Source organism: Neoarthrinium moseri, assembly GCF_022829205.1.
Source record: "Neoarthrinium moseri strain CBS 164.80 chromosome Unknown scaffold2_Wmoseri_CBS_16480, whole genome shotgun sequence".
NCBI lineage: Eukaryota > Fungi > Ascomycota > Sordariomycetes > Amphisphaeriales > Apiosporaceae > Neoarthrinium > Neoarthrinium moseri.
Genome location: NW_026055116.1, coordinates 1,415,248 through 1,431,296, shown reverse-complemented (window position 1 = coordinate 1,431,296; position 16,049 = coordinate 1,415,248). Strand labels below are relative to the sequence as shown.

Here is a 16,049-nt window from a genome sequence, read left to right as displayed (position 1 = left end):
CATAGTCACTTTCTAGTCCCTCTCACAGCTCAAGTGAACATCGATATACGCTATCAATAACTATGGCTCCTCAAATTCTCTGGATTGGCCTCGGGAACATGGGCCGAGTGCGTTCGAGTCCGAATCGATGTCTCATAACATCAAGCTAATAGTCAGCAGGGCATGGTGGAAAATCTCGCACAGAAGGGTCATCTAGATAAGCCCTTGCTCATCTACAACCGGACTCAGAAGCGCGCAGATGACCTTAATGCCAAGATTGGCGGCAGCAAGACCGAGGTCGTCACCTCGGCAGTAGATGGCGTCAAGCGCGCCGATATCATCTTTACGATGCTTAGCAACGACGCTGCGGTGGAGGAGAACTATGACCAGATCATCGCCTCGGGCAGCATCAAGGGCAAACTGTTCATTGACAGCTCTACTATTCACCCAGATACCAGCGAGCGCGTAGGCAAAAAGGTCACAGAGGCCGGCGCTGAGTTCATTGCCAGCCCCGTGTTCGGAGCGCCGGCTGCGGCGGACGCTGGACAGCTCATCTTCGTGCCGGCGGGGCCGAAGACGGCAATTGACAAGCTGCGCCCGTACATGGTGGGCGTGATGGGCAAGGCCGAGGTCCCACTGGATGACCGACCGTATGGAACGGCGTCAAAGCTCAAGCTGATCGGCAACACGTTCATTGTCAACATGGTGACGCAGCTAGGTGAGGGGCTGACTGTGTCAGAAAAGTCCGGGGTCGGCGTCGAGCCGCTGAAGCAGATCGTGGACGCCCTGTTTGGCGGCGTCTACTCGGCCTACGCGGGCCGGATGATCCAGGGCACGTACTGGAAGATGGACGAGCCGCTGTTCTCGGCCGACAACGCCATCAAGGACGCCAGCCATGCGCAGAGCATCGCCAAGGAGGCGGGCGTGGAGCTCGGGAATGTGGCCAATGGCAGGTCGTACCTGGAAGAGGTCAAGAAGGAGAAGGGCGGTGCGAAGGGCGATATAGCAGGCATCTACGGCGCTGCGAGGATGAGGGCTGGGCTAAAGTATGAAAACGATGCCTAGAGTGTGCTCATCTCTCAAGACGCTGCGGAAACCAAGACAAACTATAGGTAGTTTGCAAGTATACCTTCGAACTAGTTGGCTGTCGCTAGTCACACACCGAATAGGTCGGCTTCACCATGCAGTGACAAATGGGAAGGAGCGTTTCCCGTTGTCTTTTATGAGTTATTTCTCGATTAAGAGACTTTTCGGTTTTTGGTTTTTTGTACAAAGCAATTTCGATGTCATGTCCAACAGGAAGAGTTGATTGCTTGCAGTATACGGTCCTATCAAGACCCCTGTATGATGACTCAGCCGACTGGTTAGCGCGCCGAAACCCACCAGCTGGCCGCCTCATCTCCCTCTGAGATCATGTCCCGATGTGCCATGCAGCTCCCATCCCCGAGCTCCAAAGCGTCATTTGCCAGGCAGCTCTTCCACCACCCTGCAACCGATCCGACGTCACTTTTCCCCAGACCAAACCCCCGAGTACCTCGACGGACGCTCATAGCAAGCAGACAAGATGGCTGGAGGGTAAGCGCACCGACGGCAATGACCTAGACCATGATCGCTAACCACAGCTCGTCCCTGCGTCCAGTGGCAGCATATTCCTCGGCGCCGTCATCGTGGCCGCCATGTGCGTTGCCGCATGGTTTCTGGCGCCAAAGGGAGAGAACCAGACGTGAGTTGTCCTCCTCTCTGATCCCCCCTGGGGCTCCGACAGCAGCTCTCGCGCCGAGGCCGAGCCTCAGGTCGCCTTTTGGACGGAAATGCAGATGATGGAGCGTCATTGCATGCCGCCCATCCGATGCATGCCATCCTTCCGCAGCGCTACTTTACAGACGCGAAATAACTCAGAGATAACTAACGGACTGGTGAAAATCTGCAGTACATGGCGCTCATCCCTGATCATCGCCTTCATCTCCTGCTATCTCATGTGGTTCATCACCTTCATGGCGCAGCTGCATCCCCTAATCGCCCCGAAGAACCCGTCGGTCCGGAGCGGATACCAACACGAATAGAGCTGGGGACTGGCTGATATTTCCCTGATCGGACGGAGCGCAGGCGAGGGACGACGTGCAGAGGAGTGCTATTAGATAGCATCAGCAGGATGCCGCGTTGGCGAGCGAGTTTGTACCATAAGGACTGCCTAGCTGTTGGGGTCTGACTACACATCTTTTCGGCGTTCAGGAAGAATGGCATGGATTTGTTGATTGCTTGTGCATCCTGGTAGCAAGCCTATTTGTGGGCAAGATACAGCAAGTCGGTCAAGGATTGGCTTCTGATGAGGTATCCGAGCCAGGGGGCAGTTGAGATGTCGACTATGTTTCGAGGCTGGCCAGCGAATGGCGCCTCCGGTGTATAGACGCGATGCGACTCGAGAGCTGTCAACACATGCGTCATAAGCTTCACAATTCAAACTCAAGCGCTTCAATTTGACATATGTAAACCCGTGCTACCCAACAGCTAGACTGCTGGCCCAGTCCCTCACATACAGCAGTGCAGCCCATAACGCCCTCCCGTCTGCCGCGACACCGCTCTCGCCCACCCCATCCACGCCCTCCAGCCCAACCATCCACAGGATCATCCTGCCTACGACCCATCGCGAAACTGCGCCCGCCGCCGCTAATACAAGTGCTACAGGATATCCGCAGTCCAAAAGGATCTTGAGCGCCTCAACGTTGTTTAAGACCACTGCCCAGCCCAGACTCCTAGCCGCTGCGGGTACGTCGTAGTCCCAGATAACCATGAGTATCGGGAAGAGTTTCGTAGACGAGCTGACCAGCAGCGCTGTCGATACCGAGTTCGGTCGCGAATAGGTCCGCAAGAGGCCGAGCTGGTTCAGGGGCGAGAAGGGGGCCGATGTAAGGAAGCGAATGGACAGGTGGAAGGCGAGCGTCGAGAAGGTACAGAGGATCACTGTTGCAGATGACGTTATTAGTATTCACGTCAAATGGGGGTTGCGTAGACAAGGCACTGGGCACGGCGCGGCTTACAGAAGAACATGTACTGGAACACAATGGGCTGCTGCGCCAGACCTCCCAGGTTGCTCTGGCTCCCGGGCGAGGGGAGGGTCTGCTTCTCGATGCGGGCCCAGGTCAGGTAGACGTCGAAGAGCAGGAGCAGGGTGCCGAGGCGGATGATGGAGGGGTCGAACTGGTCGCGCTCGCGCATCAGGGTGTTGTGGAGGAGGTGGCGGTAGACCTGGGGCTTGATCAGGACCAGGTCAATGAACAGGACGACAAAGTCGTGCTCGACGTATTTGTCGCAGAAGCGGCCGCAGTTCTTGCACACCGTCAGCCGGATGTTGTGGCCGCTGCTCTCGCCGCCGCCGGCGCCGCCCGAGTACTGCGTCCATAGCGTCTTGACGGGGTGCCGGCACTCGATGCAGATTGGCATGGTTGCGCGCTCTTCGCTCGGTCTGGCGGTCTGGCGGTCTGGTACACGGCACCACTTTCAATGTCTTTGCATCTTTCGCGGAGGTGGCTGTCGTCGTTGTGCACTGATGGAAAGCCGGGGGCGGCGCTGCGCTCGTTCGTCTCGCCCGTGTCCGAGGCGGCGGGTTCCAGGTTGGCGTAATCGCTAATCTCGGTTTGCATAGCTTATCCTCCAGCCTTGCATAAGTGACGTGCGTCTGCGGCGCAATTGACTTCTCCATCATCTGGCTTGGTAACCTTGGAACCCATCCACTGCATCCATGTACCGTCCCCGAACCCACATCGAAATAGTCTCGACATCGCGCGTTTTCTTCTTGGTCGGATTCCACTCTTCAGATGATAGTGCTTTGCAATTCGTAGTCTAATGCAGCTTCCCGGAGCTTAGCACGGACATAGCAATATGTTCGTCCGCTCAGATTACCAACCAGGCAGCCAGGACAGCTCCCCCGAACACCGCACTTGACTTTTCGGACTTAACCATGCTTCTGTGGTACTGTCTCGAAGCCAAACCCCACGCCTTTGCATTGCCGGGCCTGCATGATTAGGCCCAACTCTCCATACAACCGAGGTTGTATGGTTGGAGATGTTACAGGTTCATGATATCATCCTGTGTATTGGAGGCAATTACGGAGATTGGGCTAGGGGATAATCGTCAAGGCCCATTGTAGATCACGTCCACGATTCCATCACATCCGACGGTGCGAGCTACCGGGTGACACAGCATTTGCCTCGAGTATAAGTTGGACAACGTCCCCTCAGACTAAGGCAGTTGTCGAGTGCACTTTCCCAAACTTGACCATTCAGGCCATTCCCGTACTTACTTTACTCCTCTTTACTGTTTAACACCTCAGTGCCTACTGCTAGCAAACACTAACATCTATCTCACCTTGATCACTCGTGGTTAAGATCTACAACCCCTTTGCAACATGTCTGTCTTGCCTATGGCGCCGCCCGCAAAGAGCCCTTTGGCTCGCTACCGTGTGCTCTCGCCCACTGCCTCGGTGCGCGTGAGCCCGCTCTGCCTGGGAGCCATGAACTTCGGGAACGCCTGGAAGGACTATATGGGAGCCTGCGACCAGAGCCAGACCGAGAAGATTCTGGACTTTTTCTACGAGCAGGGCGGCAACTTCATCGACACTGCCAACAACTACCAGTTCGAGGAATCCGAGCAGTGGATTGGAGAGTGGATGAAGAAGCGCGGCCTTCGTGACCAGATCGGTAAGCAGAAATCAAGCCCGGGAACATACAGAGAAAGCACACATTAGAGACTGACCTGATGCAGTCCTGGCGACCAAGTTCACTACAAATTTCCGTTCCGGGCATGACGAGGAAATCACTGTCAACTTCACTGGGAATGGCACCAAGAGTCTCCACACGTCGGTCAACGCTAGTTTGCGCAAACTACAAACCGACTATATCGACCTTGTAAGTCATAGGCCAGCTCGCTTGCAATCAAGATAATCGCTGATCGCTCCCAAAGCTATATGTCCACTGGTGGGATTTCAGCACCTCAATCCCCGAATTGATGCAGGCGCTCAATGCCTTGGTCACCTCTGGTAAGGTATTGTACCTCGGTGTGTCGGACACACCTGCCTGGGTCGTCTCGAAAGCCAACCAGTACGCTCGGGATCACGGCTTCCGCCAGTTCTCCGTATACCAGGGTAGGTGGTCTGCCGCGAGCCGTGACTTCGAGCGCGAGATCATCCCCATGTGCCGCGAAGAAGGTATGGGTCTGGCCCCCTGGGGCGCGCTCGGCGGCGGCAAGTTCAAGACGGAGGAGCAGCGCAAGAACAGCGGCGGCCGCAAGGTCGAAGCGAGCGAGACCGACATCAAGGTCAGCAAGGCACTGGAGGCAGTCGCTAAGCGCAAGAACACGATCATCACCTCGGTTGCCCAGGCCTACGTGATGCACAAGACCCCGTACGTGTTCCCTATTGTCGGCGGAAGGACCATCGACCATCTGAAGGGCAACATCGAGGCCTTGACACTCGAGCTTTCGGAACAGGATATTCAGGAGATTGAGGGCGCCGAGAAGTTCGACATCGGCTTCCCAGCCAACTTCTTGTGGGGCGAGAAGATCCCCGATCATCCAGGAAAGGTCTGGCTGCTTGGAATGGGCGGCACTTTCGACTACGTCCAAACGCCCAGGCCCATCGCGCCCTCGAAGAGGGAGTCTTAGAAGGCTCTCTTCTCCGCTAACCGATGGGTGCACCGGCAGTGGAGCCCGGCGTCGTTTCACACGGGGTGGAAGAACTGTAGTCGAAACTACGGCTTCACTGGCAATGACTTTGGCGAAGCACTAGGTGCCAGTGCGACACTATGCCAAAGATGCCATGGAGTGGTCTAACAGTTGTTTACTGTCTCGTGTTTGTCCAGTTGCGCTCGTATGGTGGACGACAAAAGCTGGGTTAGAACAAGGACTGCCTCTGATTATATCAAGTATCACGGCAATTTGATGAATCCATCAGTAAATCAAAATAATTTCACTCAAATTACACACACAAGACAATAAAGTTCATACAGCTATGTTCTGGGTTGGGTGACATTGAGTTCAGTACAAACGAAGGAGCCCAGTCAGCTGGCGTGGATTTAAGTCAAGGGATAGGAGTGGCCCCTTGATCTTTAGTAAGCACTACACGTGACATTTTGTCAGCCTTTTCCTGCATATCCTCTCTTGCACCGAGATCAAGGCTGCTTGTATGGTCTACAAAGCTTGCAGGACAGCAAGCATGAGGTGCCAAAGATGGAGAGGTTTAAGAGAAGTTCTCACCACCATCCTGATAAACGCAGATCCTTCCCATCTGAAATAAACATTGGTCCTAGGAGATTTTGGCCGCACGATTGTCGTGCTTGAACGCAGCACAGTTTGGCGCTCAGGAGTTGATTTCATGGACGTGCTTATCAGAGACACCTACTCTACACTTGTCACACCCGCGGGAAGGTGCGATGTCATCTATTCTCACAACTCGGATACGACAAGAATCGCAAGTCCGAGGCGCACCTCCCCAACTTAATAGTTTCCCGTGCATATCAGGAAGGCTTCTCTACTTAGGTACCTATGCATTGCGTTGAATTTTCCTGTCCAGAGGCTTTACTCCGAGACTGATTCTCGATCTGATCCATGCCCGGTTTTCAAAGGCAAGTTTTGGGTCACACATTACGGTCACAACATGGCTTCCCCAGTCCGCAGATGTGTGTCCGTTGCTGTTGAGGACATCCAGTCCATTGGCTCTTCAGACCCAATTGTAGCAAGCTCACCTGTCGAAATACCGCCAACGAGACAGCAGCCCCGTGGATCACTGAGGAGGATCAAGTCTCTGCCTCATCAATGGGGTGTTTCAGAACAAAGCCAACCAGAGGTCTTGAGTCCCCAAGGACATCAAGTCCAGCTGGGTTCTCCTGTTCGAGCAAACTCCAAGCGCCGCCGGTCGGCCGTCACTACAACTGGGCCTCAGCGTTCAAGTTCCTGGAGGTACCATCAGCTCCTCTCATTTGAGTCCTTCACCGCAACGTTTTGCTCGGTCTCCTGACACACAGGCAGTACAAGGCACGGAGCCATCACGCCCAACAGATCCCGCTCGCGCAGCTTAGTCAATGAGTCTATAGAAGAGCAGCATGGTATGATTCAGGCCGCCTGGTCCTCTCCAGATGAGCCATCCAGAGGCAGGTCTCGCCGACGCAGAACAGCAACACCTTACCCAATAGTTGCCGAGACACAAGTCGAATCCCATTCGAGCCCACAGATCAGTCAGGCCAACAGTAGGCGCCGCAGAAATGCTCGACCTGGTCCGGCAGCTGCTGTGCTATCAGATATGCAGCAATTTGATGAACTGCTTCTTACTATGCGCTCTAACAGCAATCAACAGAGTCACCACCATCGTCATATACAGAAAGGGGTTTTCCTCATAAGAGAGGATCCCGAGCTGGATAAGTTCAAATTCCCTGTCCATAGAAGCCAAGCGGAAATTATGTGGCGCCCGGGAGATGGATTCTCTGGGGACGAGGCGGTGCCAGGCTTTGTCTTCTGTGTGACAGGAAAGCACAAGCGAGGGCCCAAATATCTCCCGGGGATGGAAAGTCTAGCGTTAGGCGACCATTTCGGAGAGAGTGGCAGTATCTTTGCATCATTCAAGCGGAGAAAAGTCGACATTTACTCTGATTTTCAAAGAATGAAGCTCCGCGGCGCGGCAAAGGACGTATGGCCGACGTATGATGACTTTGTGCAGAGTGAACTCCCAGAACGACCAAAGCGAAAACATCCTCCAGCAGGGCCGAAGACTGTTATTAGCGACGATCGCCACCCATACGCCTCAGTTGACACTGCGCTTACCGCGCCGCCGAGAACATCTACTGAGCCTGCCCAAGGTTGCAAGAGAGGCCCTCCAGACTTTCGGAATCTGCGGAGCGGCGTGGAACTACGAGGACCAAGCAACTTTACAAGCGCAATGCTGCGCATGAGTGCTTGGAGAAATTCAAGTCCTCTCCAGGAGCCTGAAGACGATGCGTCTGATGACTTGGGCTTATCTTCGGACATTTGCTCTGTTGGGAAAACAGGCTACAGTGAGGAACTGTCGGATGAAGAACGTTCGAGCAGCCCGCGCTCTGTCGGTACTGAGCTGTCACACTGGGATCGGAACGGAACCTACTGGGACAGATACGGGAACCATCTCTTCTCTGACGACATTCGAGCGGCGAATAGAGCCAGGTGGGCACCATCAGGAGGAGAGACTGAGGAGGACACTGATGGCGGCATCAGCGTTCTGGAGAAAGAGGTTGCGTCTTCAAGTGAATGAGCTGCCACCTGTGAGCCCTTAAGTGATATAGGGTCTCCTGGGATCGGCGCATGATGGCGCGCGATTTGCTAGATCATTGTTGCTCTTCTATCGCTTCCAGATAGCTTGCTTGCCAGAAACATGAGCTACTTGTATCATGATTTGCCTTCAATGTCAAGGAAGACATACTGTTGTGAATCATCTTTGATGCATATGGCCCGCGGGGACCTCAAGCTTTCACATACATATGTTCAATACACACATGCACATGTGATAACGTCAGCACGAGTGCGAAGCAATCAGTCCTGGTATATTTTACCGGCCCAAAACGCCAATTCGCCAGAATTCAAATCGCCCAGCCATGCAACTCTTCCTTGATACTCATCGTAAGTCTGACCCTCATATCCTCTTTGACAACCCTAGATACCCTTCTCACTTCGCACCCTTCCCTTTGGCCTCGGTCTCGCCCAGCTCGCGGATCACAACCTTGGTCCTCCCCTCGCCGCTGTAGTCCTCCATGCCCGTCTCGAAGCCCGGGCACACGCCGATGGCCAGGTACTTGCCGTCGCTCGAGAAGGCGAGGGCGGCGACCGAGTCGGGGAACTTCTGGTAGATCTTCATGCGGCGCTTGGCGGCGGCGTCCCACAGGGCGACGATGGCGTCGCCACCGCCGCTGGCAAAGGTGCCGAAGGCCGGGTGGAAGGCCAGGGCGTTGACGGGGAAGACGACGTCGGCGGCGCCGTCCTCGGCCGTGCCCGTCTGGCGGTGGCACTTGAAGGCGTACTTGCGCGCCTGCGACTCGGCCGAGGCGTCGAACCACTCGACGGCCACGCGGCCCTCGATCGACGACGTCGCGTAGCCCGCGTCCGACGGCATCGCGGCCACGGCGCGCGTCAGGAACTTGAGCGACGACTCGCGCTGCTGCCACGGCTCGGGCGCCGCCCCGCTGCCCGAGGCCAGCGACGCGCCCAGCGCCGCCAAATCGTAGATGTGCACGAGGCGGCTCGTCATGGCGATGATAACCTTGGACGGCGAGGCGGCCATGGCGTGCGGCTTGCCCGGCAGGGTGATGGTCAGGGGCGTGAGCGAAGTGTTGGACGGGTTGAGGACGTGTAATGTGTTGTCCCAGGAGGCGGTTATGAGGAGGGCTGCCGGGTCAGGTCAGTCAAGGGCTGCAAACATGCTCGTCTTAAGAGGTGCAGTATAGCTATAGCCGCGCTATGACGAAGCACGAGACGAGAGGGGAGAAACCACGTACAGTGCTCTCGGCTGTAGACGACCCTCCGGACGGGGGCGGCGTGCTTGCTCACGACGGTCTGGTCGCCGGACTCGAGGTCGATCCTCCTCACGGTCCAGTCCATGCCGGCGCTGAAGGCCTCGTTGTCGTCGGCGCCGAAGCACACATCCATGACGGGGGCGCGGTGCTCAAAGGTCTGGAGCAGGGTGCCGTGGCCGCCGCCCTCGGCGTCGGTGTGCGTGTCGTAGAGGTAGACGTTCTTGTCCCATGACGAGACCAGCAGCCGCGTGGGGGCCTCGGGCGCGAAGACGAGCGACGAGATGGCATCGTTGGGCGGTTGCGCCAGCTCGAATTGCGTTGCTGGGTCGGTGGTTAGCTTTAGCTGTCGCCGTATACAGAGGAGGAGGAGCAAGGTCCAGAATACTCACAGGGCGCCATGTTGGGTTGTGTCTATGTTGAGAAAGTTGCAATTGGATCGCGCAACCAGGTCCTTGTTCTGGGTGTCCCTCTTGTTCTTCGTCGTTGTCGTCGTCGTCGTCGTCGTCGTCGTCTTGGCTCGTCGGGGGAGCTTCGATAGGCGGATGTTTTCCTACCAACCAGACCCCTGCTCCATGTTGTCGATAAACAAGCTCCCCCGGGGATCCTGCCCTCTGTCACCGCCTAAATTTCCAGGCGCCTCGGGGGGTTCGCTGGCAAGGATGCGGCCACTGGAACCTGTGGCGGGGCACTGGAGCTTTCGTCCATCCATTCATCCCACTTTAGATAGATCTCTGACTGCGATGGTAACTATCTTCCCGCAGTGCCCGTAGGTGGAGAGATCACGCAACCTTGAGCCTCTCCCTAGCTATACTTCTGCAGAAAAGAAAGAAACCACCGTTCACCGCCAGACATGCCATTCGCACAGCTTGTGCTCGGCAGCCCCGGCGCCGGCAAGAGCACGTACTGTGATGGCAGTGAGCTACCCCACTACCTGTTCTGCCCGTTGAGTCTGGGGGCCTATACTGACCGGCTTGCTCGTGATAGTGCATCAGTTCATGAGCGCGATCGGGCGCGACTGCTCCGTCGTCAATCTAGACCCCGCCAACGATAGGACCAACTACCCGTGCGCCCTGGATATCCGGAAGCTTGTCACCCTGGAGGAGATCATGGCGGACGACTCCCTCGGCCCCAACGGAGGAGTGCTGTACGCCTTCGAGGAGCTGGAACACAACATGGAATGGCTGGAGGATGGGTTAAAGGCGCTCGGCGATTCATATGTGCTCTTCGACTGCCCCGGCCAGGTCGAGCTATATACACATCATAACTCGCTACGGAACATATTCTTCAAGCTCCAGAAGATGGGCTTTAGGGTGCGTGTCTACAAGAGCTCTGCCGAAGGCGGCCACAGACTGACCTGATGTGACAGCTTGTCGTCGTCCACCTATCCGACTCGTTCTGCCTGACTCAACCCTCCCTCTACGTCTCGAATCTCCTGCTCACCCTCCGTGCCATGCTGCAGATGGACCTCCCGCATATCAACGTCCTCACCAAGATCGACAAGGTCTCCGAGTACGACAAGCTTCCCTTCAATCTAGACTTCTACACAGAGGTCCAGGATCTGAACTATTTGATGCCGTACCTCGAAGAAGAGGCACCCGCGCTGAGGACCGAGAAATTTGCCCGCTTGAACCAGGCTGTAGCAGATCTCGTCGAGAACTTCTCGCTTGTGCGCTTCGAGGTCTTGGCGGTCGAAAACAAGAAGAGCATGATGCATCTGTTGCGCGTCATAGATCGCGCCGGCGGTTATGTATTCGGGGGCGCTGAGGGTGCCAACGACACAGTGTGGCAGGTCGCCATGCGTAACGAATCGTCCATGCTCGAGGTCCAGGACATCCAGGAGCGTTGGGTCGACGCCAAAGATGCGTACGACGAAGCCGAGAGGAAGGAGGATGATGAGCAGGCCGCGAGGTTGGGCCAGACAAGTACAGGTGCAACGACTCCCGATCTGGTGACGGACGACGGCGAGGATGATGAGTTTGACGGACTGCCGCCGCCCCCTCCTGGCGGTAGTGGCGTGAAGATAGTGCGAAGAAATCGATGATACCCCTCCTCTTCATCCGTCGCTGTAGTCTTGCATTTCCTCGTCGCCCGAGCCGTCCTCATCCACATTGAGGGCATCTTGCACCGGAGGCGCCTGACGGGTTCGTTTGCCCTCCCCCATGATGGCCGCTAGGGCGGCGTTGTCTTTCGCCCCGGCTTGATCCTTGACGGCCAGCATTAGATCACGCGCACGGCGGATTGCCTCCTCTTCCACCCGGCGAATTGTGCCGCTGACATGCACCACCCGATACGTGCACAGCTTGCCGTCGCGGGTCGGAATATGGTCCATCATTGTTAGAGCCGTCCATACGAGTCGGTAGTGCGCCCTATTGACGCGCAGGATGAATGTCGATGTCGCAGTTGAGAGGTATTTGACTATGCGGGAAGATTGTTAGCTGCTAGGCACTGCGACAAGAGCGCGGGGGCCGGGCAAACGCACTCTGGAGGCTGCTGACGGCGCCGGAGCCGTAGTCGCCGAATAGCGACGCGACTTCGGCGCGTATCTCGCGGATCAGCTGTCCGTGGGTGAGCCTATCACTCGTGGGTTGGTTGACCATCACCGCATCTGGGAGATTGGGCTTCGATCCGATCTCGCTGGGGTACAAGATGTTGACCAGGAGGTAGCGCTCCTTGATGCGGACCATGGTGGGGGAGAAGTTGGATGGGTGGCAGTCCCCTCGGGCGTGCGGACAGTGCTGCTTATGATACCGGAATAGGCAGAAATTAGTTGCGTTTGACGGTGAGATATTCTGTGTTCAAGCCATCAAACGTGTTCCCAGCCGCTTAGAGTCACCGGCTATCAAAGAGAATGTGATGATTTGCGACGCGGCGACCGTCCCTGGAAATTTTGGCGGAGTTGAGCTTTATCTTATCGAGATCCCTGTCTGAGCGAGCTACGGGCTATAGTGACTGGGCTGGTACGGGCCAAGACAACCTACCCCATCTCATATGCCATCCGACCTGCACCTGTATGTGGAATTGTGGCCGCTCGGAAGCCAATAGCTTTTCGTAGTGGGCTTTTGCATATAGTTTTCAGAGTGCTTCTAGATACTACGGGTGAAGTCCGTAATAAACCGGGATGTCGTTATCAACCTTGAAAGTAGCGATCCTGATCGTCTCGACGACAGCAGCCAAGGATCCCAGCACGGACGCATCCGAGGCAACTCTTAAGGACGTCTTGGAGCAGGAGGGTGGCGGCAAGTGGGAAGCAGTCGACACCAAGATCGTGCCGGATGATGTGGCTCAGATCCAGCGCCAGATCATGCTGTGGGCCGACGGAGCGGCGGAGCAGGTCAACCTGATCCTAACGACTGGCGGTACCGGGTTCGCAACAGCAGACCACACGCCGGAGGTGAATTCTCGTCTCTTTTGGTCACATACTGAACGAGTGCTGACTTATATTAGGCTGTTACGGCTGTGCTACACAAGCAAGCTCCTGGTTTGGTTCACGGCATGCTGGCAGCGTCCTTGAGTGTCACTCCGTGTAAGTGGTCGCCCTCGCGTGGCTATCTACCCTGGTTCTGACATCCCATAAGTTGCCATGATGTCCCGACCCGTCGCCGGTGTGCGGAACAAATCTGTCATAATCACTCTACCGGGTTCTCCAAAAGGAGCCAAAGAAAACCTGCAAGCTGTCCTGAAGACTTTACCACATGCCTGTCTCCAAGCAGCCGGCTCGGACTCGAGGAGCTTGCACGCGGGCGGTCTCAAGAAGCTAGAGGCTGATGCTGGTATCGGCCCTTCGAAAGGAGGTCACTCCCACTCCCATGACCACAGCCATCACCATTCACATGGGCATTCACACGGACATGATCACTCTCACTCTCACAGCCATGGCCATAGTCATGGCCATGGAGGGCTCGTTAGACACACTGCACCCGGCGCCAACCCAATGTCGAATGATCCCAGTCTGGGACCAAGCAGAAGGAACAGAGAATCGCCATATCCTATGCTGTCGGTTGACGAGGCTCTGGCCCAAATCAAGCAGCATACTCCCCCATCAGAAGTTGTCACGTCAAAGGTTGACAGAACTTTACCGGGTTCGGTCCTCGCCGAAGATGTCAAGGCTAGGGCGAATGTGCCAGCTTTCAGGGCGAGCATCGTTGATGGGTATGCCGTCGTGGTGCCTAAAGACGGCAATATGAAGGGCGTGTTTCCAGTGGTCTCGGTATCGCACGCTGCGCCCGGTGAAGCGAAAGCCCTCAAGGAGGGCGAGATCGCCAGGATCACCACTGGGGCTCCATTGCCCCCCGGCGCTACTTCCGTTATCATGGTTGAGGACACTATACTAAAGACTATGACGGACGACGGCAAAGAAGAAAAGGAGATCGAGATCCTGGCAGAAGATGTCAAGGAAGGGGAGAACATCCGCGAGGTCGGAAGCGACATCAAGATCGACTCCTTGATTCTCAGCCAAGGCGAGCAGGTATCCGCCGTAGGGGGCGAAATTGGCCTGCTGGCGGCGGTAGGTGTATCTGAAGTGAAGACACATCGCAAGCCTGTCATTGGTGTACTATCCACCGGTGATGAGATTGTCGAACACGACCGGCCCGGCGACCTGCGTCTGGGTGAAGTCCGAGACACCAACCGTATCACCCTCATGTCCGCAGCAGAAGATCAGGGTTTCTCGGTGGTCGACCTGGGTATTGCGTCTGACAAGCCCGGCACCCTGGAACAGACGTTACGCGATGCTCTCCGGCGCGTGGACCTCGTCATCACCACCGGCGGCGTGTCGATGGGCGAACTCGACTTGCTCAAGCCGACGATCGAGCGCTCGCTGGGGGGCACGATCCACTTCGGCCGCGTGGCCATGAAGCCGGGCAAGCCGACCACCTTCGCGACGGTCCCCGTGAAGAACAACGACGGACAGAGGGTCAACAAAGTCATCTTCTCGCTGCCGGGAAACCCGGCCTCGGCCATCGTGACCTTCCACCTCTTCGTCCTGCCCTCGCTGCACCAGATGTCTGGCGTCGAGCCTGCGGGGCTTACCAAGGTCCCCGTCACGCTGGCGCATGACTTTGGGCTCGACAAGAAGAGACCAGAGTATCACCGTGCGATCGTGACGGTGGGCAAGGACGGTGTGCTGAGCGCCTCGAGTACGGGTGGGCAGAGAAGCTCCAAGGTCGGCAGTCTACGGGGCGCGAACGCCTTGTTGTGCATGCCGGCAGGCGAGGGACCGCTCAAGAAGGGGGAGAAGGTGGATGCATTGCTGATGGGAGGTGTAAGGAGCGCTATGTAGCTCTGTACTGAGCCCTTGTTAGCATATAATGTTACTTGAAGCAGTGAATATTCATTTGATGGGCACGCCACTGATACGTAGTTTCTTCTTGCTGATCAGTTAACATCGACTGGACCTCAGAGACTAGGAGTGTAGACGCTGCCGATATCGAGCAGTCCCATAATCAATGCGTGGACCGAACTCGGTACCATTTGAATGTCAAAGGCTGAAAGCCGGCTTAGATATCGAATCACACCCTATACGTACATTTCTGTTGTCACTATAAAAACTACGTAATGCACTTTACTGCACGCAATCCGTCTTCCTAACGCCGAGGAATCCGTGCTGGATCCCGTATGCAATGAGTTGTTACAATCATGTACCGCCCCTCCTCTAAAAACGTTGCCCGCATTCAAGGCCTTATGAACCGGCCATCTGCTTGCCGAAGTCATTGGCCTTGCCCGAAACCAGGAGGCCGATGATCAGGCCGAAGAGACCGAGGACGGAACTGAAGATCTCAATAACGAGAATCTTGACAAATCTTGGATTGAGGTTAGCAGAAGTCACGATGGCCAGACAGACAAGAGACGACGAGGGGGACAACGCACAGGGTGGCATCGGCAGCGTCAGCCAGGGCGGCTCCACTGCCGTTGATACCGACGGCGATACCGCAGACCAGGTTGCAGCCTCCGACGGTGATTCCAGCCCAGAACAGGGCAAAGCCGGTGTAGTAGGCCTCTGCGTCGGCGACGCCAGCCGCGTCAACGAAGCCGACTTTCGAGGAGAAGACGATGGCCATGATGACGCCGTAGATGGCGACGACCTCGCAGAAGATGATGGAGATCAGGTTCTTGGTTCGGATTCGGGGGGCCTTGACACCGGCGCCGAGGATGGACGAGCCCGTGATGAGGATACCCCTATGCGATGGTTAGATATATAGGCCGAGAGCCGGGGACGGGTGTGTGGATAGAAGCGTACCATGCTGCTCCTACGACGGAGAGACCGATGCACAGGGAGATACCGAGACCAGCCCAGCCGTAGGGAGAGATGGACTCGAGGAAAGCGCCGACCTATTCCAGTTGTCAGAGAACGATATTCGGGCACGGGGCGGTGGGCTGCGGATGGCGTACGTTGAACGATTCGCCGCTACCGGTGAAGAGCATGTCTGGCAGGGACAAGTTAGCTACGTCAACATCACGACGCAGGGCGCGGGAGCTGCTCACAGGCTCCAATGACCAGGAGGGCGGTCGTAGCGCTCCCCAGCCCGTAGTTGTAGCCACCCATCT

The 16,049-nt window shown here is 56.3% G+C and overlaps 10 protein-coding genes across 10 annotated transcripts; 6 read left to right on the top strand and 4 right to left on the bottom strand.

The window, feature by feature from the left end:
- Nucleotides 1-62: 62 nt before the first annotated feature.
- Nucleotides 63-1,044, top strand: JN550_001196 (uncharacterized protein; the record flags this gene model as incomplete). Its single annotated transcript, XM_049310391.1, has 2 exons — nucleotides 63-107; nucleotides 160-1,044. The coding sequence occupies 2 exons, from the start codon at nucleotides 63-65 to the stop codon at nucleotides 1,042-1,044; spliced, it is 930 nt and encodes a 309-aa protein (XP_049177102.1).
- Nucleotides 1,045-1,543: 499 nt separating this feature from the next.
- Nucleotides 1,544-2,042, top strand: JN550_001195 (uncharacterized protein; the record flags this gene model as incomplete). Its single annotated transcript, XM_049310380.1, has 3 exons — nucleotides 1,544-1,554; nucleotides 1,619-1,702; nucleotides 1,910-2,042. 3 exons carry the CDS (start codon nucleotides 1,544-1,546, stop codon nucleotides 2,040-2,042), a joined length of 228 nt encoding a protein of 75 aa, XP_049177101.1.
- A 434-nt stretch (nucleotides 2,043-2,476) lies between these two features.
- JN550_001194 (uncharacterized protein) lies at nucleotides 2,477-3,420 on the bottom strand (the record flags this gene model as incomplete). The annotated part of the gene is made up of 2 exons (XM_049310369.1): nucleotides 2,477-2,940; nucleotides 3,018-3,420. 2 exons carry the CDS (start codon nucleotides 3,418-3,420, stop codon nucleotides 2,477-2,479), a joined length of 867 nt encoding a protein of 288 aa, XP_049177100.1.
- Nucleotides 3,421-4,384: 964 nt separating this feature from the next.
- JN550_001193 (uncharacterized protein) lies at nucleotides 4,385-5,637 on the top strand (the record flags this gene model as incomplete). The annotated part of the gene is made up of 3 exons (XM_049310358.1): nucleotides 4,385-4,676; nucleotides 4,741-4,883; nucleotides 4,939-5,637. The coding sequence occupies 3 exons, from the start codon at nucleotides 4,385-4,387 to the stop codon at nucleotides 5,635-5,637; spliced, it is 1,134 nt and encodes a 377-aa protein (XP_049177099.1).
- A 991-nt stretch (nucleotides 5,638-6,628) lies between these two features.
- On the top strand, nucleotides 6,629-8,251 carry JN550_001192 (uncharacterized protein; the record flags this gene model as incomplete). Its single annotated transcript, XM_049310345.1, has 2 exons — nucleotides 6,629-6,930; nucleotides 7,000-8,251. The coding sequence occupies 2 exons, from the start codon at nucleotides 6,629-6,631 to the stop codon at nucleotides 8,249-8,251; spliced, it is 1,554 nt and encodes a 517-aa protein (XP_049177098.1).
- Nucleotides 8,252-8,662: 411 nt separating this feature from the next.
- On the bottom strand, nucleotides 8,663-9,905 carry JN550_001191 (uncharacterized protein; the record flags this gene model as incomplete). Its single annotated transcript, XM_049310334.1, has 3 exons — nucleotides 8,663-9,378; nucleotides 9,489-9,827; nucleotides 9,896-9,905. The coding sequence occupies 3 exons, from the start codon at nucleotides 9,903-9,905 to the stop codon at nucleotides 8,663-8,665; spliced, it is 1,065 nt and encodes a 354-aa protein (XP_049177097.1).
- Nucleotides 9,906-10,356: 451 nt separating this feature from the next.
- Nucleotides 10,357-11,547, top strand: JN550_001190 (uncharacterized protein; the record flags this gene model as incomplete). Its single annotated transcript, XM_049310324.1, has 3 exons — nucleotides 10,357-10,420; nucleotides 10,491-10,816; nucleotides 10,873-11,547. The coding sequence occupies 3 exons, from the start codon at nucleotides 10,357-10,359 to the stop codon at nucleotides 11,545-11,547; spliced, it is 1,065 nt and encodes a 354-aa protein (XP_049177096.1).
- A 12-nt stretch (nucleotides 11,548-11,559) lies between these two features.
- On the bottom strand, nucleotides 11,560-12,190 carry JN550_001189 (uncharacterized protein; the record flags this gene model as incomplete). Its single annotated transcript, XM_049310313.1, has 2 exons — nucleotides 11,560-11,921; nucleotides 11,986-12,190. The coding sequence occupies 2 exons, from the start codon at nucleotides 12,188-12,190 to the stop codon at nucleotides 11,560-11,562; spliced, it is 567 nt and encodes a 188-aa protein (XP_049177095.1).
- A 434-nt stretch (nucleotides 12,191-12,624) lies between these two features.
- On the top strand, nucleotides 12,625-14,784 carry JN550_001188 (uncharacterized protein; the record flags this gene model as incomplete). Its single annotated transcript, XM_049310302.1, has 3 exons — nucleotides 12,625-12,897; nucleotides 12,951-13,029; nucleotides 13,082-14,784. 3 exons carry the CDS (start codon nucleotides 12,625-12,627, stop codon nucleotides 14,782-14,784), a joined length of 2,055 nt encoding a protein of 684 aa, XP_049177094.1.
- Nucleotides 14,785-15,183: 399 nt separating this feature from the next.
- Nucleotides 15,184-16,047, bottom strand: JN550_001187 (uncharacterized protein; the record flags this gene model as incomplete). Its single annotated transcript, XM_049310291.1, has 5 exons — nucleotides 15,184-15,304; nucleotides 15,372-15,680; nucleotides 15,742-15,833; nucleotides 15,894-15,928; nucleotides 15,987-16,047. 5 exons carry the CDS (start codon nucleotides 16,045-16,047, stop codon nucleotides 15,184-15,186), a joined length of 618 nt encoding a protein of 205 aa, XP_049177093.1.
- Nucleotides 16,048-16,049: the final 2 nt, after the last annotated feature.